Here is a 27,184-nt window from a genome sequence, read left to right as displayed (position 1 = left end):
TTGCTCTGTTGGTCCAGCTCGACATCCAAACAAAAATGGGGACCTAGTTCTTGAGATTTCCTCAAAGCCAAACTGATTGTGGCACAGTGGTTCCACCTCATACTTTTTGACATCTTCATTGTATTATATCTTATTAAAGGAAAATGCTTTGTTCTCTGAGTTACTTCTAAAATAGATCTCTGTAAAGTTGGGAGGGGTATAAACGGGATGCTAGATGCAAATACTTCTGCAATAAATCACTGGTTGGCTAGAGCCTGCTCCCCCTCCATTGACTTCTGTGTCTATAATGTATACTGATAATGGATTTTGCTATGGATAAGACACGGACTGTCACCTGTACAATTCATTTAAAGGACATCTACTGATGGCAGATGATTATTACTCATCTCACAGTCCTGTCTCCGCTGTTTACATACTCCATTTCTCATAACTTTCTATGGCCGCATTTTGGAGAAAAATTATTTCATACCAAATGCAAATTAGCCTGTCACCAAGCTCCGCCGAGATATAATTTATTCACGAGGAGAGTGATAGGGCCATGAGAGCGTTCTGAGAGCTGGTGACGTCATTGGCTCTCTCTTCAAAGCTCGCCCTGGGCAGCAAGCCGGCAGCGCAACAAATGTAAAAATCATGCGCATGGTTACCTGTTGGTTTAGGGGAAGAGCAAGATTTGAAAAGAGAGATGGTGACGGCACCAACTCTCAGAACACTTTCGGGGCCATACCACTCACCCGGGCGTGAATAAATTATATCTATGTGGGAACACTCGGAAGGGACGGGGAATTGAGTAATAATGATCTACCATCAGCTAAGCTGGTGGTAGATGTCCTGTAAGAAAAGATTTTTTAAATAGTGTTAAATTTGAGTTTGACATTCAGTTGACATTCAAGGTAATATCCATTGTACCTTCTCTGTATCAGAATTAGCATTTGATATTTTATGGAGGTTGTCACATGTTTTTATCCTTATCTGCCCTGTGTTAGCAGGAGTCAACTGTGATGTACAGACCCAATGCAGTCACTGAAAGCTCACTTTTTAACACCTTAGATTCCATGGTGTCTATGGCTTATAGGGGGTTGATAATATGTAATGGTCTTCCTTGTGTGACAATCAAGGGAACTTTTAAATGCTATATTTGGCCACCTAGCCAAAAATGTAATAAAAATTATCAAAAATATTTATGTACCTATAGAACAAGCAGCAGTTCCTGAAAATAGCAAAATGTTGTCTTCTTTCAAGTGGACCCCCACTTTTCATAACAACATATGGCAATGTTTTGTAGATTTCATATAAATAGCAGACTTAACTCTCTATCTGAGCCCAAATGTTACCACATTGTTATGGGTAGTGATGTAATATACGGTTTCATACCTAATACAAGGATTGGCAGACAATAATTGTCATGTATAACGCAACTTGTCTTTTCACAATAGGCTGATAGTTATTTATCTGGAACACAAGGCAATGAAGCAAGTGATGATCGTAACACTAAACCTTTAATCAAAAGCAAATCTGAGAAAACCATTTCTGTGACCAGAGGAAATTGCAGCCTTGGTGAGTTTTTGTGAATTTATTGCAATCCGATATTTGCAATTTCAATTTTGCATTCCAATATTTTTCATTTGTTGTAATAATCCTTTCCAATATTAGGAAAATACAGCAAATTCTGTCATTTTTTCCCCCCATAATTAAAAAAAAAAAAAAACAAAGTATCTCAAGCGCTCTCCGAGGTGAAAGGTCGAAGAGTATGCGTGCTTAGCGATATAAGCGCAAGTCTGTAGCAAGGGGGTACTGGGTATCCCTTCCCCAGTTAATGTATATTCAAATAGAGAGGGGCTTGATATACAAAAAACATATATAGTGTAACTAATCTAAAGAGCTCATTAAATTATTATGAGTGAAATTAAAAAGGTAAAAATATATATTGACACTATAATTGTCATAAATTTCTCACTCTTGTAATAGCTATAGAGTAATGCAGATTGGTAAATGCATAGACACAATGATAAATAATCACCTACATACAAGCTCACAGGTGGCAGCGATTGATCTTAAAAATAGACCTTTCATATTGGCCCAAATTGTGTAAGGTTACAGTATAAATGGTACTTTTATTCTATCATTCCAAAGTATTTTATCATTCAAACTTTTTGACTCCCTGACGAATAAAGCCGATGCTTTTGAATTGCGTTGGAGATTTTTTGGACTCTCCCCCTGTCCGTACACATTTTGAGCAGCTCAGTCGCGAGAACGCAGGAGGAAAAGCTACCGGCCGGAGCAGCCTCCTTAGCGTACAGTGACCAACTTTTTCATGAATTGGTGAATAATCCAGTATACCACAATTATTTAACTTGGAAAAGACCACGACACAATTACCTAACTTGAAAAGTCCACAAAAGTTACACAATTGGGGATGAACAGTCTATTTTTAGATCAATCTCATACATCTGCAAGCTTCTTTGTATCCTGTGGATAGAGCCTAACTTGATTGGTGTAAAAACCTGTTTAACTGGTTAAGGACCGGGCCCTTTCCTGTTTTTTCATGTCCATTTTTCACTCCCCACCTTCAAAAATCTATAACTTTTTTATTTTTACACGTAAAGAGCTGTGTGACGGCTTGTTTTCTGCATAACAAATTGCACTTCATAATGATGATATTAAATATTCCATGCCATGTACTCGGAAGCGGGGAAAAAATTCCAAATGCAATGAAAATGGTGAAAAAACGCATTTGCGCCATTTTTTTGTGGGCTTGGATATTACGTCTTTCACTGAGCGCCCCAAATGACATGTCTACTTTATTCTTTGGGTCGGTACGATTAAGGGGATACCAAATTTGTATAGGTTTTATAATGTTTTCATACATTTACAAAAATTAAAACCTCCTGTACAAAAATAATTTTTTTGATTTTGCCAACTTCTGGCGCTAATAACTTTTTTATACTATGGTGTACGGAGCTGTGGGTGGTGTCATTTTTTGCGAAATTTGATAATATGTTCAATGATATCATTTTTAGGACTGTACGACCTTTTGATCACTTTTTATAGATTTTTTTAGATTTTTCAAAATGACAAAAAAGTGCCATTTTCGACTTTGGGCGCTATTTTCCGTTACGGGGTTAAACGCATTGAAAAACCGTTATCATATTTTGATAGATCGGGCATTTTCGGACGCGTCGATACCTGATGTGTTTATGATTTTTACTGTTTATTTATATTTATGTCAGTTCTAGGGAAAGGGGGGTGATTTGAAATTTTAGGTTTTTTAATTATAATTTTTTTTTTTAAACTTTTTTTTATTTTTATTTATACTATTTTTCAGACTCCCTAGGGTACTTTAACCCTAGGTTGTCTGATCGATCCTATCATATACTGCCATACTACAGTATGGCAGTATATGGGGATTTTCTTCCTCATTCATTACAATGTGCTATCAGCACATTGTAATGAAGGGGTTAAAACGAAATAGCCTCAGGTCTTCGGAAGACCCGAGGCTACCATGGAGACGGATCACGGGGAGCGGCGATCCCAGGTAAGATGGCGGCGCCCATGCGCCGCTATCTGTTTGAGGCTGCCGGCAGCTTTGCCGGCAGCCCATGCTGTGAAAACACCTGCGATCGGTGCTAGCACCGATCGCGGGTGTTACCGGTAAGCCTTTGCTGCAATATGCAGCAAAGACTTACCGGCTATGGAGAGGGCTCAGCCCGTGAGCCCTCTCCATGCAGCGCGACGCTACCGCCGCCGTGAATACACGGCGGGCGGTCGCGAACCGGTTAAAGAGAAACCACTCAACCCCATATACATAATATATATTTCTTAGATAGGTACTTGACTGTTTATTGACCCCTTTATATTTATGTTGAATAGGTATGACTGTGAGTGCTAATAAAGATGGCTCCGGTATGATTGTCCGCAGTGTTATAAAGGGAGGCTCAATAAGTTGTGATGGTAGAATTCATGTTGGAGACTGCATATTGGCTATTAACAATGAGTCTACTGCAAACTTGACCAATGCCCAAGCACGGGCTATGCTGCGAAGACATTCCTTACTCGGACCTGATTTAAGGTAAGTGGCTTCAGTCAACATCCTTTCTTTTGATCTTTCGCCATATTGTTATTAAATGGGTTGTCCCATGTTTTCCCCTATTCTTTTAAAAGGTGGAACCATTATGATCCATGGGGGTCCAACTGCTGGGACCCTTGCAGATAGTGTATAGGGTGTATACACGTTATGAGAATATTGTGTCGCATTATGTCATAAGGTTAATAGCTTATTTTTGTAAGAGTATTTTTTTGTAAGTATTTTATTGTTGGTATTGTATGGTATTTACATATAGCAAAGCTTAGTTTGTTAGATATTAGAAGCATTGGTTTTATTTGGTATAAGTCTGTGATATCCAGCATTTTAATTTAAAAAAATTAATGAAATTTATTTTCTCCATGGTGGCAGCTGTTAAATTAGCATACTTCTAACAGTGGCAGATTTCTGAAAAGCATCTCATAAGAACCAATTACAGCACAGCTTTCTTTTTTTGTACATGTACAATAATGCTTAAATGCTGAGCTCTGATTTGCTCCTTTGGGTCTCATGTTTTCTGTTAGTTTTAGGGGTTTTTTTTTGTTTTTTCAAAGGGAAAATTCATCTTTCGTAATGCCTGGTAAATGAAGGTCCCTCCTCTGTGACGAGGTTCCCATTATCCCTGTGTTAAGGGTGCGGTCACAGGGTGCGTTCTTACACTTCCAGAAATAAAGAAAAACTGATTCAAAGTGGCTAAACACATGGTAAACATACAAAAAAGGAATCCGTTTTCAATGTGTTTAAAAATGCACCCTGTCACTCACTGCATCCTTTATTCTCATATATATTGTTCTGTCAGTTTTTAGACTTAAGCGAATGGTAAATGGGACATGGCTTATATTATGACATGTGCAGCAAAGTCTTGCCTTTTTTTCTAGTATAAACAAAGTCAACTATTCACAGGTACATTTTGACTGTACCATGTAAGCCTTAAAATTAAAAATGAAATTTTAGAAAATGTGCCACTTTATTTTTGGTTCCAACACATTTAGTATCTTGCCGAGAACTTGCTTAAAGGGGGGGTGGGGGTGGTAAAGAAACTGTTATGCAAAGAGTTTAAGAAAATAGGAACCACCCTCTAATAACACTGTGAGGGTAATTTATCATACGCTGGTGTATAGTTCACGATCGTATGATGATAACCCTGCCCCCTGCCATGTCTCATATAGTAGGAGTTTCGGACCTCCGGATGTATTGGGCAGCTGGCTGCGCTGCGGTGCCATTCTATGGCAGGGCTTGTCTGGTGTAGTATTGCATTATAACCTGTAACTGAACGGGTGCCAGCCCGCTCCCCGACACACACACTTGACAGGGCAGTGCGCTAGAAATAGCAATTATTACAGAGATTATACCCCAAAAAACTGCATACAAGCCTTGAAAAATCTCACTTGTCCCCAGAGGTAGTAATCTGCTACATTGACACCCACTGCAACCAGACCCTTGTTAACAGGGATTCTACAATAGATGTGTCTAACCCTAATCACATAGCGGTCCCACAGGATTACATGACTTTTTCCGTGCTTGGCTCCGAATTTTATATTCTTTCAGATTATCCCAGCATATTGTTTAGTTCTGAGACAAATTAAGCAAAATATAAATATCACTGTGAAACTGTAGCTTAACATGTTTTACACGGTACAGCAATCTTATATGTGGAACAGAGTAAGAATGTTTCCAAGATGAACATATTTTTTCTGCTTTTTGTTTAATTTTTTTTCTTCTGCTGAAAGGATGGGAATGATTTCAGTTTGACAAGCTTTAAAACAGCTGGTTGGGGTTGCAGGTTTGCGTTGTTTTGCACAGAGAACCAGCTGTGCGACCACTCGCAGAATGCATGTCGTCCCACTTCACGATCCACCTTGCCAGAAGCTTCTGCTATCTGCGCTGTTATAAGAGCCAGGGCTTTGCGTGCGGCAGCAGCTGCTTCCAACATCTGTCGGATAATTACCAGTTTGGATTGGAATTCACCTGCCCTCACCTAAAGAATAAATTCCTGATCAAGGGAGAGAGCCGGATGGCGCTAACATTTCCTCATCCTTGTTGATAATCACGGCTGTAGACACACAGAATGAGCAGATGCTTTCTGGGGGAGGTGTTGATAAAAGGGAGATGGGATTTATGTAAAAAAAAATTACAATAAAAAAAAGTAGACCAAATAAAATTGCACGTACTTTTAACTTGCATATGTATGCTTCGCACACGCAGCGCGGGGCTTTGGCATTTGTTAACACTATTGTAAAAAGATGCTGCATTATATCCTTCCCATTCTAGATCTTCTCCCGCACCTGCTGATGATCAGGCCCCCTTTTATGTGTGAGTATCAGTGATTGAAAAGCTCGGCATGGCTTCTACCCGTCTCTTCACCTCCTAAATATCCACAGACTGACAACTGTCCTACATGTTACATACTCCACTGTTAACACTGTGCAGTTCATATGTTTTGGCTTTTGCCATTTTAACCCTTTTTTCCCACTCTTGTTTGTTTTATTACACAAGTACATTTCTAAAATGCATCCCCTTGTGTAACGCTGCCAGTAACCATTTGAGGGGTCGTTTCTCTCTTGCATCCACTATTTGCATGGTCTTGTGAACTCTACAGTTTTCTTGCATGGACAATTGTCAGATTTCTTTCTCCCCTAACCCTTTCCTCCTCTCCTTGCACTGTTTTCCTTGATGAAAGCAGTGATTGCATTCCTTGTCGAGTTGCCGCAGCTGGAAAGAGGTAAATGTGGATTCTAAAAAAAAGTCTTTGTACTAAGACGATCATAACCCTTTGCCTTCTATGTTCCATATTGTTATCAAACCAGCCAACCTCCTGTGTTGTTTTACGTTTTCTTTTTCATTTATACATGATACTTTTCTGAACCATTTTGGTTATGTTTGTTATACTGATACCTACATTTTTATAGAGTTTACAGGCAGTCCCCAGGTTACATACAAGATAGGGTCTGTAGGTTTGTTCTTAAGTTGAATTTGTATGTAAGTCGGAACTGTATATTTTATCATTGTAATCCCAGCCAGAACTTTTTTGGTCTCTGTGACAATTGGATTTTAAAAATGTTGGATTGTCATAAGAATCGGGATTAACACTAAAGCTTCATTACAGACTCCTTGGATAACTGTTACAGCTGATCATTTTAGCCTAGGACTAAAGCACAATAAATTACCAATATCCAGAGGTCCGTTTGTAACTAGGGGGTGTATGTAAGTCGAGTGTTCTTAAGTAGGGGACCGCCTGTATTCTCTTTTCATGCTAATAAAAGGATGGTTGGGTAACTCAGAGTAACCATTTTAAGTCAAAATGTGGAATAGCATTTTGATTATATTGCATATTTTCTCTTGTGTAGGTTATTGAAAGGTTTTACAAGGCAAAGCCATTTTCTCTGGGGGAAGACATACAATGCATATCCTCTTCTTTATGTTCTATTGATATGATGTGCAGATTGGCCTTAGAGCACACATGATTTATCACCAGATACTTGAATTCTTGGTCTGTGCCTCAGTACAGTTTGTTAATACTACTATTCTGTATTTTATATCTCATACAGTTACTTCCATATGTCCATTCCAAAAGTAAACCAATAATATATGTATCATACTCATGTATTATTGAGTATTCTAGCAGCTGCATTCTACAAATTGCGCCAATGTTCTTGCCATGTTTACATTTTGTCATATTTTTTTAACAGTAGCAGTTATTGCAAAACATACCATGCTTACTAATGCAAAGGTTGACTTTTTTGTTCTTTTTTTTTTTTACAGCTATTTTTTGAGATGAGGATGATTAACTATATATGTAGATTTCTTTACATTTTCTACCTTGTCAACAGTTTTTAGTTATTAAAGGGCAGAGTCAGCAGGACCATTTTCCCACAAGCTTCTGTAAAGGGCTTTAAATATACCTAACGTTTAAAAAAAAAAAAAAAAACTAAATAAAAATGTAAAAAAAATTAATTTTTAAAAACTACCCAAAAATGTATTTTATTCCTGTTTTCCTGTCACAAATTCTTTATCACCTTGTTCATATGCAATTTAAAAGCATCGGGAGGACTTCCATGCAAAACACATGGTGCACATTCCCAAGGGCATGCATCTAGGTGTAAACGCTTAAGCAAACAAGGGTAACTCCTTGACATTTGTGTTTGAATTTACTTTTAAATGCAGCTCAAACACCACGTGTGAAAGTGGCCTTAGGCGATTTGCGTATTAAAAAATGTGCCAGGGTTCTACAGGATAAGGATCTTATATTGTCCTACATGGCATGCATCATATTTGAAAGTTGTATCATGACTGCTCAATTTGTATGAGCTGTTAGGCAAGGAAGCAAGCAATATGTGTACTGCAACATGTTTCGGCACTGAACTGGTTATTGGTTCACTCATGCAACGGACCATATGCCGTGATAAAACTTTCATGTTTTCATACTGGCCCAGATACAGATCCCTGTTGGGCAAGGTTGCAGCAGCATTGGCATCTACAGTGCCTCCTAAGTATGATCACAAGTGTTATTGTCTCTTAAATAAGGTTTTGTGCTCCCAGGTTGGATCCTGGGCGTAGCACACAGCCGCTAGGAAGGAGTGATGAGCACTGCTCACCCGTTTCTTCTCCATAGAAAGGCAAGTAGCCGCTCGGTCACAGTGTTGAGAGACACTGTGTGTTCACCGCATTGCAAGGATTTATATTGTCCTTTATCATATATATTGAAAGCACCCTCTGTTTTTTTTCCCCCAATAGAACATATGTCTCTTTATTTCCACTGTGCCCCTAATGATTTTTGGATTTCCTTTTTTTTTAGATAGGATATTAAAAAGATATAGCTCATACTAGGTGGTAGGGTGTGATGACCTTTTATTTTGGCACAGTATTTTGGCATAAATGATTAAGAGCTACAAATTAAGACTAGATAGGCTTAAATTATCATTACGCTTTAGACTTTTTAATAAATCTGGGGCAGTATGAGGCTGTCTAGATTTCAGATACTTGTACTAAATCTGCCAAAAGCCTAAACATTATTATAAAATAAGAAAGAAGCTATTCTTGCCCATTTAATCCATCTCTGTTTATGTCCTTCCTGCTGTGCTTTGTTTACTTGGCTGTAGTGCTGATGTGCCTCTATACCTATATCACCACTACAGTTAATCAGTGGCCTCAGCAGTATACAGAACAAGACTGCTGAGGCCAGTAATTAGCTGCAGTGGTAAAAGGTGATATACAGACATGACTTCATACAGCCAAATAAACAAAACCCAACATGGAGAACTAGAGCAGGCGATTAAACGGGTAGATACCATATTACTTTTTTTTTTTTTTTTTTAAATTATCACAATTCCAAATTATTATTTTTTTTGGCAATTTTTAATATCTCCGACATCTCACAGAATTAGAATACACTGCTGCTTTCTTCCAAAAACATTGCTACACCTTCCACATGTGAATCACATTATTGCTGCTCTGTCCTGAGCTCGTGTTCACACGTTCCATCTGGATTGTGTATCAAAGCCCGATCGGCCCAATTGCATATGCTTTTCAATATAAGCACTTTGTATGTGCTATACCAGGCACTGCCTAAAGATAAGCGTGGCACTTTTTTTGTAACAAAGCAGCCTTTTTTCTTCCCCTAATCCTGGACAATGTCTTCCACTTATTTGCTCTCTGAAATGGAGAATGCAGAAGACTCTTTTGGGTACAAGATGACCACAGCCTACGGACCAGATGTCATAGCCAACTATTTAGTAAATTGAGCTTAATAGGAAAAATGCATTTAATACAAACATGTTTTGCCATAAAACTATTTATATTAAAATTCAAATGAAAGAAGTAAATGACGGTTCATTACTTTTTATGTATACAGCCAAAGTTTATTATTATTAAGCAAAATTCTGGAGAAAAGAATTTCTCCCCTCATCTTTCTATAGACAACACATTTTGTATTGAAAGCAAAATCTTGATCATGCATTCATGAGTTGTTTATCTGACTCCTACTCATTGGATGTCAGTCAAAAAACCCAGGTGCCAGGCAGTGGATCAAATTCATTTTAGCTGTGATATCGTCATGTTTATTGGCTAATTCCCAAAGCACTTGTGTTGGTAGCCACCAGCTGTGATGCTTGATTAAGGTGCTGGTGGGCTTCATGGTATTTTTATCTCCCTTGATTCAATTTAGCACATAATATGAAATCAGATGAAAATTACGTATATTCTTCTGTCAGCGCAACGCACTTCAGGTCTTTATTAGGATGAACGCATTATTGACAATTTGTAACTCATTCCTTTCCATGTAAATCACATAAAACAAGCTTTTACAGGGAAATAGAATGGTTCATTATGAATGCAGTCGTCAAAATGTACACAACAGTGTAATCTAGAAATTATAACCCATTATGCAGACCTATACATGTTTCTTAGGACATGGATCATTTGCATTTTAGGCAGAGCCTTCTATAGCAGTAAGCATTTTAAGCCTTTCAGTAAGGGATTTAAAGCTTTCCATAATCTAATTTCCACGAGTCGCTGGTTGGCTTTGTGTCGTCTTCAGGTGATTTATCTGCGTTTTACAATAGAGCACAGTAGTTCAGTATAGAATAAGGATATATTCAGCCATGCAGTGAGGTATAGCTGAAATGATATTAAACAATGTACTTTTGGCTCTTATAGCTGAAACCTGTCCATTAAATATCCATTAAATATGTATCGCCTGTTCAACACATCCATTATAGGGTGGTGAAGGTGAACCTTTTACAGACCAAGTGCCCAAACTACAACCAAAACCCACTTATTTATCGCAGTGCCAAGATGGCAATTTAAGCAGTAATTTATTGCACAGTTTTAAATCGTATTGGTATCCTGAGGACAACACTACATTATAAAGGAGTAGGAGAAAATCAGATGATCATTGGAGCTTCTATTCAGGGCCTCCTAAACTGGAAGAATCCAGCTCTGTCCACACATTCTAACTTCTAGGCAGCCATTTAACTTTAGAGTACATTCACACGGCCGTCTGGGGAGATGTATATGCGGCCGCATATTCGTCCCCATAGACGGCAATGGTGGCGGTACGGTGCCACAATGGGCCGCCGTACACGGGGAAATGCGGCCAGGCGGCATACGGCTGTGTGAATGTGCCCTAAGATGGCGCTGAGCGTGGCATGTCCTGGGCTTCCTCGGGCTACAATAGAAGTAATTGATTTGTGCCTAGGGAACTCTGCTGGGTGCACACATAGAGCCCGCTGGATGCCCCAAGTTTGCCACCACTGCTATATGGTAAAACCGAATGTATTTTTATGTACCTGCAACCAAGCCTCAGGAGCGTCTGAATGCAGTATACCCTTATACAATATCATTACTCTATGTAGTCGCTATACTGAATGGCTACATTCACACATTGCAGTTACCTTGTGTTAACGGAATGTAAATGCAACATATAAATGCTGCCTATATTTAGAGCTGTGGTCCCTATCGAAATCCCACTCTGTGAAATTACTAAAATGGCTCAAAATATCTGGCAGAATGCCTAAATGTGCAGCATCTGTCAAAATTATTAAATAATAAAGCATTGATACTAAATAGTTCAAGGGGTTCTGTAGATATTCAGATTTTACCCAGTGACTAAAAAAGAAACTCATTTGCCGTAAGTGGAATATGCAAACAAGTCTCATACACACAGGAAAAGTGTGTATGACGACAGTACTGCTGCAGACAAAGTTCTCACTGTTTCCTAGTGACCCAAAAATCATACAATATGTCCCATAATCTGTTGTTATGTGTTTGTTTACACCAGCGCCTAAAGTAAAGCTATCATTTGACTATATGGGGCTATATTTTTTTTTTTGCCAAAAAGAGCAGGTGTATGTGCTCCTCTTTCTCTACCATGGGTTTCTTGTCTGCTTTGTCAGTAGCTTTACAGGTATGAGTATTGGTATGAATTTGAGAGGTATTCAAAAAACATTTATATTTTGTGTTCTACATTTTCTTAAATGAAACGATCATGTTATTAATAAAATAAAACATATCTATTTGTAAAGCCATTGATTTCCTTTCCATGTCATTACTATTAATGTTTTCTTAGGGCACATTTTATCACTAAAGTCCCCCCATGTTCTAATTATTTTGTTAGTAATAGGTGTCTGATTAACATATGTGGTGATATATATTTTGAACCATCAATCAGTAAATATTTTCACTATTTTTTTTATTTGCAAAAGACCTAGATCGATTTGCTGCAGAAAAACTTGACCATTAGTGCAGCCTTTTTTAAGAGTTTTACTAAATTTTCAAGTTGCTCCCTTTGCATTGTAGAGGGGATAACAAGCTAGTCATTGCGGGACCTACTGTAGGACCCCCACCGATCAGAAGGATGGGGCCCTAAGCAATCTGGAGAATTGGGGGCCCCATTCTCTCACATGGGTGAAGCATCAGGGTGCATGTTTTATGAAACATATGTCACTTATGTATACTTCACCCCTGCAGTCATAAGTTAACAAACATATAAGATACAGTAGGATTCCTGCTAACTATAAACTTGTTAATAGGCCATTCCATATGCTTCTTAATGTGTTCTTCATAACTTAGAAGCATTATTATTGAATACTGGACTTTTCTCTCATAGCATTACATATGTTCCAAGTGAGAATTTGGATGAATATCGGGCAAGTGTTGGACAGCAGAGTGAAGGCACTGTGCCCCTTGATCTCTTTACAAAACAGCACACTAGGTGAGCATTACATTTTGTATAATAGCTAGGTGGTAGGTGGATGTATAGGATGTGAGGATAGCCTTTTTAGAGCTTATCCCTCATGTCCCAGCTATCTTTTTAAAATCTTTAATACCCTAATATGTAAATTTTCTAAAGCGGCTACTGGGGCATGGAGTAGCCGGACATGAGGCTACACGTCGCGGATACTCCACGCCTCAGTAGCCTCTTTTCTCCTCCTACCCTGACATCTTTGGCGCTCAGCCTTTGTCCAGGAAGTCGTAGTTCTGCGCATGCACAATAGATATAAAAAGAGGATAAAAGAGGCGTGGAGTAGCCGCGACGTTTAGCCTCATGTCCATCTACACCACGCCCCAGTAGCCGCTTTAGAAAATTTACATATTAGGGTATTAAAGATTTTAAAAAGATAGCCTACCACCCGTTCTATCTTTATAGGTAGAATCGTGGTGGTAGGTTCCCTTTAAAAATAAATACATACTCAATATTTCTAAATGTTATCTGATAGAATAAATATATAAAGAATATTTTTTGCTCCAGTGATGCTCCAGAGCTGCCTGAACGCGAAGAAGGAGAAGGGGAGGAAAGTGAACTGGAACATGCAGCATTCAGTAACTGGAATAATCCACGGAGGTATAGCCATGGAATGTCTTTTACTCTATTCCACACTACAAAAGCTATATGTCTGTAATATTTAAGAACTTATTTCTGCTCCTTATCTATATCCCACAGGGTAGAGCTTTGGAGAGAACCTGGGAAATCACTGGGGATCAGCATTGTTGGTGGCAGAGGCATGGGGAGCCGCTTAAGCAACGGAGAAGTAATGAGAGGGATTTTCATTAAACACATTCTAGAGGACAGTCCAGCCGGGAAGAATGGAACGCTGAAAACTGGAGATAGGATTGTGGAGGTATCACTGGGTAACTGCTGGGCACATAACTACTGCTGATTATTATGGTCTATTTGCTGTATGTGATGTACATGAGCAAACATCATGTCTGAGCTTCTGTTAACACCACAAGAACCATAGGCAACAGTGATTGTAATTCTGTTTGGAACCAAAATTAAGATGCCTGCTGAGAAGAAAACTACAGGACATGGAATATCAGTAGTTTTTACCAGTGTTTGGTATAAATCCTGGAGAGGTGTGTAATCATAATTTTGTGTGTGGTTGTAAGATCAGCAGGACTGTGAAAATGCCTTTATATTCCAGTATTGTAGCTAACTTGGATGTAACTTGAAGTACTGCCCAACAGCCCCTTTCCCCTTGGTACTAGGCTTCTGAAATAATACTAAGCAGTTATTGAGGATTGAAGGGCTTTGCTATGAACAGTGAAGAGATCTCAAACACTGGAGCCCCAGAATTCTCCATGCCCAGCTACAATCCTGGAATATAAATGCTGCTACTAACACCCTACACATAGGTAACGTCACATAGACTGCAGCTTTGTTTGTTCAAAACTAATGACAGATTCCCTTCAAACTAAATTGCCAAAGGGAAAATTGTATTTTAATTTGTAATATTACATGCAATAATAAGGTCTCTGAAGGGATTTAAACTCTGGACCATTACTGTCAAAGGCAGAAAGTTAGTGTAATAGGATGTAAGATCACCTGTTATCTTTAAATAGTATAAAGCCATCAAACAACTTTGTTTTTTCATGGGCAACTGATTTTACTGCACCTATCTTTTAGATCAGATTTATGTTTTTCAATGACACGTTCCTTAAAGTCTGTTTTGTAGGCCTCTTAAATATTTGAGTATTCAGCATTGTTTCCTGGCAGCAAAAATATAACAATATTTTAATTAATTGGAATAATCTAGATTTTTCTGCAAGTTAGAGTATTATATGCTGCTTATTTTAAGACATCCATTTTTACCCTCTAATATTGTACTATTGCCTTTCTAATTAAATAGGAAAGACTATGTGGGCACTATAGAATACAGAAAGAAATTAGAATTTGCTGGCAACATAGCTGATGACATAATTTCTTGATTTTAATTGCACTTTTTGTCCCAGGACACTAAGGTTATAAGTGCTGGTTACATAGAAATATATAAAAATTCAGCCTGCTCTCATTGGTCTTTGGTGTCTCTTCATGCAGGCGTCTTAAGATATTAGCCTAGATTATTTTATTTCTAAAATAGATAAATAACTGAAATTGTCCCAGTGAAACTTGGAAACATAAACTGAGACTAAGTCTTTTGGACGGTGTGAGTAGGACTTGGCACTGCCTTGTGGATTTTCCCTCAACTAGATTACTATCCTCAATCTTAAACTGTCTCTTTCTGTTTGCTTTAATGAGTCGACTGTCAGCCATAAGCTTCAGATTAACTTCTGAGAAACCAGTCGTGGATGGTGATCCTAGCAGTAAAGCCATTTAGAAAATCACTTACAACATAAAGCTGTTGTACCACGGCTTTTACACAATAAAGCCTATTACTGACATCTATTTATAACACTTGTCTAATGCATACACATATCAGTGTTGTGGCCATAGGTGGAGGCTCTTTTCCTTTTTTCTTATTTTCAGCTTTTTGGTATTTTTTAGTACAGAAACAAGAGTAATACAGAAGATCTCCTTAAGTACAGCATTGATGTAACCTTTGCAATATAATGAATTGTGTCCTAGGTGGATGGCATTGATCTCAGAGACGCTAGTCATGAGCAGGCAGTGGAAGCCATAAGGAAAGCTGGAAATCCAGTTATTTTTCTGGTTCAGAGTATTATCAACAGACCCAGAGTAAGTACATGAAAAGCTTGCTTACTAGGACATGGATGTACAATATATGATTTTGCTGAATTATTTCATGTATAAACTTTAATTTCCAGTAAAGGATTATGAACTCACATGAGGTTTTAATCAGATGATTGTCTCAGAATTCAATATTGTCTGGTGGTTGTACATTGTGGTTGTATTCATTTACATTCTAGCAGTGTAGGGTCTCATTTGTACCACTGGACCCATTTACAGATATCTGGCCTGTGCATACCACATAGGTAATTCATGGCTCTCTTTTCTGCAGATTCTTACGAGATGCCAGAATTGTAATATGGAATTCATTACAGCTGAGCAGTACTTTGAAGCATGTTACATACAGCCAATAATATTTTAGTATATTGTTATAAAAAAAAAAAACTATTGAATTTTCAGACTGGAATTTTCCATAATTGACCAGTATACTGTTTTTATACTTTTGTTAGGCCACCTTATTTCTTTGCATACTTTGATCTCCAGCCTCCAATACATATTAACTCACTGAATATTTCCTTAAACTTTCTCTCTAGCCTGAATCTCTATATTGCTCCTCGACTGCCTCTGCTTTCAGGGGGCAGCCACATACTAACCCCTTCTCTCAAAACGCCTCCAAGGTAAATATCCAGCTTGCAATGCCTGGTTGTCATTAGATTTGGGTGCTTGTCTTGCTATGCTACTGAAGGATAGACTTGTTTAGGGAAAATTACTTAATTATTTAATTTTAGAAAAGTAATTTGGGTTGGCATTTACTAAAAAGATTTGAAATAAAATAAATAGTATGCTAGAACAATTTGGGCAGGCACAGACCGACACTCATAGTCTTCCTTGTTTTCTTGTGTTTTTAATGGTAATTATAATGAAAATCTTTATCTATATAGCTCCATCCAATTCTGCAGCGCTTTACAAAACTATGATGTCATATAAGTATTTGCCCACCATTGTAATAAATCATATATTTTCAGCTCATTTGAGTACCCATTAGTCAGCATTCAATGTAATAAAGCAAAATATGGCATTTCAACTATTTTTAGAAAGCAAGCGACCCCTTTTAAGATGCCCTCAGTGTTGCTAGTGAGAGAGCCCCTTTAAAATACTCAGCTGTATCTTTTTCTGCTTGATTTTGGAAAACCAGCAGATAAAATTTGTTTTTTATTTATTTTAGAAGCAAAGCTTGCCTTTACAGAGCACCTTTGGTACTAAACCTCTCTTCAGATGCACTAACCCATTTGCTGATTCTTCTCAGCTCACTACTAACAAGGTTAGATGGTTTTAGCTTGTTTGTCTTTTTACTTGTATGGATTACTGCAGAAAAAAAAATTAAAGAGCGATATCTTAGATAAAATTGTGTGCTTCTGCCATTCATTTATATGGGACTTTCAAAATTTCATATGCATGCTGCTGAAACAACCCCATTTTGATAAATTAACTGCCATGTGTCCATGTGTGAATGGACCTCAACATTATGCAGTGATAGTATTTGGATGTGTATTTCTGCTTATTAATTGAATTCCTTGTTTTCTTAAAAGGAACCTGACACCAGATTTTTTCAATAGTAAACCAAATGACTAGTTCCCATGCTAACTATAAAACTATACTGTTTTAGCTAAAGAATGCATGTGTGACTCTGCCTATGTCTCTGGCATGTCTCTAATTCTCCCCTCCCTTTCTATCAGGGCGAATCAGGGCATTTAACCACCTTCTGGTCCTTAAAGACCAGTGGTTTAGTGCTCCAAATCGCCCCTGTGTGATGTGCTTCACACAGCATCGCAAGAAGGGATAGGCGGGCAAAACTGCAAATGTGAGTCCAATGTTTTGTTTTATTTTTTATTATACGTGGGGCCCTTTCAGAGACCTGATACACGCCCAAGTTCCATTCCATAAGTGGCATGGATAGGCAGGGACGTGGGTCTGCAGTGCTACACGGGCATGGAATAGCCATAGCCCTAAAACCTCACAGCCTCTGCAGGTAATAACTATAGTAATAAAATAAAGTTTTAAAATATATATGCTGCATTCGAGGCGCTATATAGATGACACCGATATGGGGAATCTACTTCTGGATCTGCTTAGGTATGTTGGTTCCAGATGGTAGATTTCCTTTAACATTCAGATAAGACTCCAGTTCTGTTCCAGGACTTGTGCCCTTTATACTAATACTTTCAGGGTTTTGAAATTGGATTAACAGTAAATTTACTATTATGTACATCTTTTTTCTCTCTCGTACCTGTATACTCTTCTCTGGTTTTACTGTTAATTATTAAAGATTCTATTTTTTTGTCACTGTAGGGCACAATGAATCCGGTTAGAATTGCTTTTCGTTGTTCTCCAACTAACCCCTTTGTTCCCACGCCATTTAAGGTTTGTTTGAGTGGTGATATTAAGTAACTGGCTATACTTCCACCTTGTTATTGTTGACTTGCTCGTGGTACGTTTATAATGTGGTGCTGTGTACCATATTTATTTTTGGTTTGTGACATTTTTGCATGTGTGATGGCTTGAATAAGATGGTTACTTATGTGTTGAGCCTTTTGTTTTTTATTGTTTTCAATAGTGCATGGTCATTATTTTGTGGTTGTTCTGTATGTTTCTTTGGATTGCTTTGAATTTCTTTGAATTTTACAATAGTGTATGTCTTGATTTTGTGGGAAAGTTCTCAGAAAAGTAGGGAATACTGTGAATTAACAACTCTAAAGGGTGGTTCATTGCAATAAAACAGATATTCTATACACAGGGTGGCCTAAAAGTATAAACCCAGTGGGCACCAAAAAAGGAAACTCCTGCGCTTCTTCTGTCACTCTTTCATAGGCACTTAGGGTCTTTATTGTTGCCTGACAAAAATCTATCATAATTTATGGCATGTGACCAAGTGAGATGTGTGTTGCCTCTGGTTCTATATTCCCTGTAAACTTCCAAACCTTGTATTTTGAGCACCGGAAGCTTAGACTGCAGGCTAGGCAGACCACAGGCAACCTGTTTGTCCTTGACTTGTAGAGACCTTATAGGAGAGGCCTTGAGAATATTTTGCTACAAAATTATGTTGTGATTTTAATTTTTCTATAATAGTTTTTTTAGTTTTTGCCCTGGTCATCATCTTTATTTATAACGGCCCAAAATAAATTCACAGTTAGAACTTCATGCTCACATAGTGCCTAGCTCTTGTATGCTGTAATATGTGATTTTCATAAAACTAGTTCATATTAACAAGATAGTGAAACCCCATTGGACACTTTGGGACAGATTTATAAAGTGCACAGATAGATGGCTAAGTTTAGGCCAGAAAAAATTCTGGTGGTTAATTTTTGATGCACAGACCATTTTTTGCCCCTTATTTCTCATACTAGTTGAAAGTGTCTTAAACTCTTGATAAATGTGAAGCAGTGGACAGTTTTTTTTTAACACACAGATTACAACAGAATTGTGTTGTAAACCGATCAATAAATCAGCACCATTATTACTGTCACTGCCCTCAAATAGGGCAGAATATTCCTAGTGATAGATTCACCTTATACAGTGTTTGTGATTTTCTAAATATTTTAAATATACAGTAAAATTCCTTTAACCTAGTTTTATAGTTCCTTATTATCCAGATAACCTGACATTTGTATCAGAAATAAGTATATAATACTTGCAATATCTATTATTTGATTTTGATTTCCTAATTCAGTTTTTCATTTCAGGGGCTGTAAAATTCCAATTTGTATTATACTTATGTGCTGGATGGATAGACCCTTTTTTGCTTGTCAGATTAAAGGGATTTCACTGTTTAGCTTTGTTAGTATTGTTGAATAACTGATCTTCTTTTCTTAGGCTTCTAGTAATTCAGATTCAGACTCAGAAAGGACAACCTTTTCCAATCCAGTTACTGTACCAGTAACCTCCATGAGTTCCGACACTGCTCAGCTAGGCACCGCTACATTTAACGGAGATCCTGAAAAAGAGGACGAGTTTGGCTACAGCTGGCGTAAGAAACGAGCATTTTATAGTTTTTTGCTTATCCAGGGTTGTGCACACTCAATGATTCCAAGTAAGCCCCCATGCATCCATAGGTTTACGGGAGGAGGATGAAAACTCCTCACTCTTCCACTCTCCATAGGAAGCCTTGCATCTGCAGCTTGGTCACAGTGCAGTGAGACACTGTGTGGTAGCTGGCCACGGAGCAGTGAGCAAAAACCACTACAGGGGCCATGATACTGCCACAAATTGTGCTTGGATCACCAGCCCCCATGTGGTTGTATGCATGGGGCCAAACAAGGTGGAATAATGCTAAAATAAAAGATGGAAAGTACAGTGTTGATGATGGGGAAGGGAAAATACCTTTTGTTGTTCCCAAACTTGTGTTTAATAGTTAATATTGGGCACCAACTATCCACAGGGCACAAACTATCCACCAGCTTACTGTACTTGCTCTCAGTAAACCTTTTAATGGTTATGAAGTCATCCAAATGCGCAAGCCGTTTGTGATTTCTTTATGTACTAACATATACTACAGTAAGAGCTATAATTGGATTTCTGTGAAAAAACATGGACTAGGCAACTGGTTAAGCAGTAAACCAGTGTTATTCATGTGGGCAAGTTTCATCGCGTGTAGAAAATTTCGAAAAGTCAATTGCAGGGAAACCAAAGAACTATCATATTTATGTGTTCCTGAGAGCCTTGAGGGAAAGTTAACTGGAGAAAGAGTAGATCATTAATATCAGTCCCAATCTTTCTCCTCCACAACAAGGAGAAATATTTGTAGAAGGCAAGATCCCTCAGAGTGATTGGAGGAGTGAAAAATAAGTTATCCAGAGTATTAAAAAGACATCTATCACCAGATCAAGGATTGTAAACCATACAGACATACTGGTATGTGCCCCCTCTGGTAGGATCTTCTGTTATTTCAGCTTCTTATGTTGTTTTAAAGGAAAAAGGCTTTAAAAATTATGCAATTGAGCCTAAGGGGCTCAAGATTCCATTAACTTCTATGGATCCTGGAGCCCCTCAGGCTCATTTGCATAATTCTAAAAGCCTTTTAAAAAAAAAAAAAAACAGTGCATAAGACGCTAAAAGAAGAGCAGATCCTGCCAGAGGGGGCTCACACCAGTTTGTAAGTATGCTTGGTGCACAATCCTTGATCTGGTGATAGATGTCCTTTAACAATAACCTAAGTTCTTAAAGATCAAAGCATTAGCCAACCTATTCGGGAGGCGGGAGAGACCCACAGAAGAGGAGTGTGTAGGAAATGTAAGGTACATTTCAGAACTCCAGAGGACTTTTTCAGTTGTAGAAGGTAGTATGGTCAGTTACTTAATGCTGGCTGTATGATATTCATTTTATTGTGGTCTTTATCTGGGTAAGAGGTTTGCCTTCTAGGAGAGGTGGTGTTTTGCAGAGTTTTTTTTGTGTATTCAATCAGATGAGCAAACATTCTAAGGGTTACTACTCTCCACCACTGTATTTTTTCATTAGGATATCCAACTTTATCTTGAAGGTTAAGAATTGGTGGTAAGTAAAAACTTCTCAGTCAGGGAATATTGGTAGCAATTTCCTTACTGAATATTAAAATAATCACATCTCCCTTCATAAACACAGATATGTTTCACTGTTTAATGGGTTTCTAGCTTCTTTACTGGGTAAATCCTGTTTGGGCTCACTAATCACATATATAACTGGGTGATCTAAAGATAGCTGTTTTGAGCCTCTCTCTATGGTAAGATGGTGGTAATAATGTGTTGCTGTTGCTAGGGGACCTCTGCACATTTTTAGCCCAATTTTTGCTGCAAAGAGCTAATTACTCATGTCTGTTCTTAGTATGATGGACTTGTTAATTAGTGCTTCTTCCTCCCATTTAGGAAAGATATCACAGCGGTATGGAAACCTGCCAGGAGAGTTGCATATGATAGAGTTGGAGAAAGGCAAGACTGGATTGGGCTTGAGCCTCGCTGGAAACAAAGACCGATCACGAATGAGCGTCTTCATCGTGGGGATTGATCCAAATGGAGCAGCTGGCAAAGATGGCCGGCTGCAGATTGCCGATGAGTTATTAGAGGCAAGTATATGTCAATAAGCCGCTAGTGAATACATCCATTGTATTTGTAAATTAAGATTCTGAATTAGCAAGCGATGGAGATAAAAATTGCCTCCCAATGAAAACTTCTTTGCTTTCAATTAGTGAAATATAAGATATAGTAACCAATCTATTATTAACTTGTGTTTTTGAGTAGTAATACCATAGAACCCCCATTATTGATGGTATATATGAATAATACATAATTTTAAGGACAGAGGCTTAATTCCCACAGTTATATTGTGATTCAGTTTTGTACACAGCTGGTATAGGAATGCAGTGAAGGATCGTGGGGCTTTACTGTACTTCGGTTTTGTTTTTCTAGATTAACGGACAAATATTATATGGAAGAAGTCATCAGAATGCCTCATCAATTATCAAATGTGCACCGTCAAAAGTCAAAATAATTTTCATCAGGTACAAAAATATTACATGATAAAATAGAACATACATAGATGTAACAAAAATGCATGTTTATTATACTTAAGGCATGTTTTTTTAATGCTTTTGTTTTTATTTTAACGTTCATGTGATATTCTCTTTTCTTGCGTTGTTATTGAGTTTTTCCTTTAAGGTTACAAGCTGCCTTTTGGCAAATATTGCATATAACATCTGCCAGGAATGAATTGGCACCTCACATTTACAGCTTGATTACTTTATAATATACTGTTGGTTTGACAATACAGAATATAAAATTCTGTGATGAAAATAGTACAGTACCTACAGTATCTTTCTAATGAGTTTCCTGTTTTCAATTAAAATTAGAATATGGATTACTGCTGAAGGCAGGTTGATCTTATTTTAATAAGGTAAAGAGGAGCATAGTGAAAAGAATTTGGACAGACGCAGCTATGTAGATGGGTATCTTGAAAACCATCTAAAGCTAATTAAAAGATTTGAAGTTTTGTTTCCATGAGATAAGTTCTCATTATTTAGGTGTCATTCAAAGGTCCTGTTCACACTTTACATGCAGTTATTTTTGCTCACATTAGAAAAGTATCCAAAAAATTTTAGACTTGTAAATGTTTTGCTTTACTTTTGGCTCATCTCTTCTTTTCCCAATGCATCAAAATTTGAACAATTGTCAACTTGATTCCTAGTCTCACAGGGGTTTTCCCTTTATTAAAAAAACTGAGTTGTTGAGCTCTGTTAACACATATAACATACATTTGAATAGTAGTGTAGATTTGTACCGTGTTAGCCATGGAGAGCAGAAGAAGAGTGAAGAAATCAGGCGATACCTTTTTGAAGCTAAGTGAGTATATTTGATGGTGAGGTGATGGTGGGGGTGTAATCATAACATCATGTCTGACGAAGAGAACTAGTATTCTCGAAAGCTCACCATCCAATATACTCGGTTAGCCTCAAAAAGGTATCGCCTGATTTCTTCACTCTTCTTATACATTTGAATAGTCCTGCAGTAGTTTCATCTTGAAACTGTTCCGTTTCTATGAATTGTTGTCACACATTTATTAATATGCGGCTTCCCACCATATAACACGTCCACTGCTGGTAGTCACATTTGCTTTGTTGCTCAACCCTGCTGACATGATCCTCTTATACACTGGTGACATTGTGATTCCTGTCCTTTTTCAGAAAGCCATTGAGAACCTGTGCACTAGAATCCACTTTTTTCAACCACCTCTACACTGCCTTAGTGATGATGGAAAAGTAGATGAAGCCCAGGGTTCTATAACAAATGTGTAACCTGCTCTGCACTACAATATCTAAGTAATGTAGACTTGTGCAATGTTAGCCATAGAGAGCAGAAAAAGAGTGAAGAAATCAGGGATGCCTTTTTGGGGCTAATTGAGTCTATTTGATGGTGAGCTTTTTGAGAACTTTAGTTCTCTACGTCAGACATGAAGTTATGTATGAAACAGAAAAATCACAGCGCTCTATGCACAGTTGGCAGTGATATTAAAAAAGAACCTTTAAAACGGTAAAATATTTTATACACGTACATCTTATTTAGAACAGGAGAGTAATAAACAGACCAAAACTTGTGAAGCATAACAAGAGAGCCCTGGCTCTTATCTTTTAGTGGCCTCTCGGTCAAACATACGGGTCATGAAACTGACATGTACCACTTTGTAAAGCATTAAATCTCTGCATTCATTAATACTTCCATTCTTTCCTTTCCCATAGTGTTTTGAAATCCACAGTAATTCACAAATCATCATAGTGTGGTCTTCTCTGGAGAAATGTGCGCCCACTGGGAGAACTTTTCTTTTGTTTTTAATACAAGAGTAGTGCAAGCTCATAAGATTGAGTTTTCTGCCCTGTTTCCCCCACATGGAGAGGCCTGTGGTGGGAAACTGTTGACACATAATAAGGTATACCACCTTAGAAGACCTGCAGGAAAATGTCCCCTTGATCTTATGTACCTGCTGTAAATGTGGTACTGGTACATGGTCACCTGTAATATACCACAAACAAACCAACAAACAGCCAAACGGCCTACCTGAAAAATTACCATTTTGCTAAATATAAGAAATTCACTAAAATGTGATCAAAAGGCCTTGCTAAAAATGATGGCATCAAAAGTCACAAAATATGACACCACACACAGCTCTGTGGAGATTTTTTTTTTTTCAGGAGGTTTTAATTTTTGTAAATGTATTAAAACATTATAAAACCTATACAAATTTGGTATCTCCATAATCGTACTGACCCAAAGAATGAAGTATAAATGTCATATGGGGCGCACAGTGAAAGCCGTGAAGAACATGGTGCAAATGTCTCTCATCATTTTCACTGCATTCAGAAATTTTGTTCCCGCTTCCCAGTATAAGACAATTCTGTGATTTTTCTGTTTTCTGCAACATCATGTCTGATGAAGAGAACTAGTATTCCCGAAAGCTCACCATCAAATATACTCAGCCTCAAAAAGGTATCGCCTGATTTCTTCACTCTTCTTCTGCAACATCTAAACATTATATCCACATCTATTTCGTACCCAAAAGTAAGGTTATCTTTTATTAAAAAATTACACATTTGGATATGTTTTCCTACTGGGAAAAGTAAAGTTATGGATTGTACCATATACCGTACTTCATTTTAGTACATTGTAGTAAGGGCTCTTACAGTCCATGATATCCAACACTTAGATCTCTTTTCGTTCAGATTTTATAAGATTATACAAACATATTGAAAGATGGGAAACATTTTTGTTACATCTCAAATATCATAACACATATTACAGAAGTGCGAATAACGCCGGGTTAGAGTCAGAACAGGAAAAATTTTAGCAAAGGACTTGACCATATCATAGCTAATGGATTCTATTTTGGCTGTGGCTTATAAAACTGCTAGTGTATGTGTTGTCCAGCCTTAAGAGGGCAATTTATTACATCCCACTCTCTCTAGAGGATAAATGGATATAAGCATCCTATGACCGATCATGGCGCAGGCTAACATATTTCAAATCGTCCCAGAGACTTTTCTAAAATTCAGTCTGGGTAGTGATTAGAGGCTGTCACGTTGTGAAACTATTCCTACTTGATATTGGAATTCTGCATGTTTTAAGCCATAAATCATTGGCAGTCGGAGACTCCTAGTGATGTGTTTTCTGTGTGATGAAATGCTATTTTGTGTGACATGCCTGTCATCTGCTTAGCCATTTGGTATAGCGCTATTCCTGGAGGCGTGTTGATAAACTGGTGTTTGTTTAAAAAATTCCTGTGACACACACATGCCTTGGCAATGGTGCGGCAGGATTTCGAGAGGTTTCTGCTGTTGTTGCTGTTTGCTGGGTTCCTTTCCAGAGAAATGAAGGCAAGGAAACTATTTTCCTGTTTTAAGACAGGTGCCCATGTGAGCATATAAATGATGGTAACATTTACATATATGTCAACGTTTTACAAGCTGCTTAGGAATAGCATTGCTGATTTCTGACTTTTAGTTTTTTTTTAAAGGAATAAAGATGCTGTAAGCCAAATGGCGGTGTGCCCTGTGAAAGCGACTGAGCTGTGCCCTTCCAACTCTTCCGCCTTTCCAAGTCAAGAGGTAGACATCACACATTGACACATTTACATAATAGTGTCTGTTTCTCTAGCAGGGAGACATGTGGACAAAACTTTTAATGGAGCCCAGGAAATCTGGCTGGCGACGGGCACGATGTGTTGTGTAGGAGGTGTGCAGTTGGGAGCCATGCTAAGCTGTTCACTCTTGGCTTCAGTGATTAATGGACAGAGCTTCATTGCCAGATCTGTCATATTGGGAATATTGGCCACTGTTTACAGTCAGGCTGAACTATGCAGTTTCATTTGATATAGAGAAGTGATTTTTTTTCTACTTCTGTGTCACACACTGTCTAGGTCACCTGCAAAAAAAAAAATTTTTTTTGTACCCGAAGCACATGCGGTAGTTGTATACACCTGCCACAGACTTATGCTGTAAAATAAAAAAAACTAAAAAGTATATATAATGCAGTGAGCAGTGCCTTAGTGAATAGTGCCGTAGTTTGTATTATTTGCTGCTAAATAACAAAAGAATGTTTACTTGCCGATAGCCATACAGTCGGCATTGTATATATTTGAATAATTGAGTATCCTTCTTATATAGCCACTTATTGCCATGTGAAAAGGACCTGAATGAGATAGGAATCTATTTGACTTTACCTTGCTTTGTCATTACCACACATTATGAGGCTGTACCAGGCCTTTTTCATTTTTAAGGCAAAATAATGGTCTTCGTCTCAAAGCTAGGTGATCACTGCATTAGAGGCCTTTAGCTTATTATATATCAGACTTAAAAAAATGGTGTCTCTCAAATTGGAGACCAAAAATTACCATAAAGGGCGGTTGTCAGTATAGATGCCACCTGAGGTGAACTAGTTGTCCCTCTCCGCTATGAAGAATCAATATTGCCATAGTTAACTTCTTTAAGGGCGATTTCCAGTATACTGCTAATACTTACTAACGGTAACTATATCATTATACTTGCATCAGTTGTCTGAAGTGCAATTGCACCACTATCAATTGCTGGTTTTCTCAGAGATTGTGTTACAAATTTGTGTATTTTGCCAGCCTACACAACTTTCACTTTAGCCTTCTTACAACCGATTTAGCAAGTGAATCCAGGTGTGGTAGAGACATTTATGAAGTGTAACTTTTCCAAAAGTTGCAAATTAAGGCGCAAATTCAATCCGAACCCCATCTGGCATAAGGAATACTTAAGAGTTTGTTGCACAAAAATTTTCACCTTTTTTTTTTTTTTTTTTCCCCACCAAAAAAGTATCAAAACCAATGCAGACAGTAAAGGAAATCTGCCAAATGAAACCAGGCATGATAAACCAAGGGCACTTACCCTTAGATCCAGGCATTTTTCTGTGGTTATCTTTTAAAATGATGCTAATGAGCCAGAAGGGCTTTGGATGGCGTTACTTGAGCTCCTCCATGTTGCAGGCTTTTACACTTTGCAAGTACTCCCTCCTCCCACTTGTTGATATTACAACAGGCAGAGGGAGCGGGAAGTGATGGCGGGATAGGTAGGGGGAGATGTTCCCGTGCACAGTGTAACAGCCTGTGAAGCTGAGTGCGGAGGAACTCTGGTAACCACACCCCCATAGCACTTCATGCACATTACCATA

The 27,184-nt window shown here is 38.0% G+C and overlaps 1 protein-coding gene across 10 annotated transcripts in view; it reads left to right on the top strand.

Annotated features, from left to right (window-relative positions):
* Window positions 1-27,184, top strand: part of MPDZ (multiple PDZ domain crumbs cell polarity complex component) — a 91,113-nt gene that overhangs the window by 36,983 nt on the left and 26,946 nt on the right. Inside the window, exons 22-36 of one of the 10 annotated variants that reach the window (XM_072152670.1) lie at window positions 1,434-1,554; window positions 3,868-4,066; window positions 6,350-6,391; window positions 6,762-6,800; window positions 12,684-12,788; window positions 13,326-13,418; window positions 13,518-13,695; window positions 15,420-15,530; window positions 16,076-16,159; window positions 16,708-16,803; window positions 17,832-17,903; window positions 19,353-19,506; window positions 21,377-21,573; window positions 21,917-22,008; window positions 25,509-25,599. In XM_072152670.1, coding sequence (XP_072008771.1) covers window positions 1,434-1,554; window positions 3,868-4,066; window positions 6,350-6,391; window positions 6,762-6,800; window positions 12,684-12,788; window positions 13,326-13,418; window positions 13,518-13,695; window positions 15,420-15,530; window positions 16,076-16,159; window positions 16,708-16,803; window positions 17,832-17,903; window positions 19,353-19,506; window positions 21,377-21,573; window positions 21,917-22,008; window positions 25,509-25,599 — 1,674 coding nt within the window. The remainder of the gene's footprint in view (window positions 1-1,433; window positions 1,555-3,867; window positions 4,067-6,349; window positions 6,392-6,761; window positions 6,801-12,683; window positions 12,789-13,325; window positions 13,419-13,517; window positions 13,696-15,419; window positions 15,531-16,075; window positions 16,160-16,707; window positions 16,804-17,831; window positions 17,904-19,352; window positions 19,507-21,376; window positions 21,574-21,916; window positions 22,009-25,508; window positions 25,600-27,184) is intronic. The other 9 variants (XM_072152679.1, XM_072152688.1, XM_072152717.1 and 6 more) reach the window with 9 other exon arrangements.

The sequence above is a fragment of the Engystomops pustulosus genome, chromosome 1 (assembly GCF_040894005.1).
Source record: "Engystomops pustulosus chromosome 1, aEngPut4.maternal, whole genome shotgun sequence".
Taxonomy (NCBI): domain Eukaryota; kingdom Metazoa; phylum Chordata; class Amphibia; order Anura; family Leptodactylidae; genus Engystomops; species Engystomops pustulosus.
This window is presented reverse-complemented; position numbering and strand designations above follow the sequence as displayed.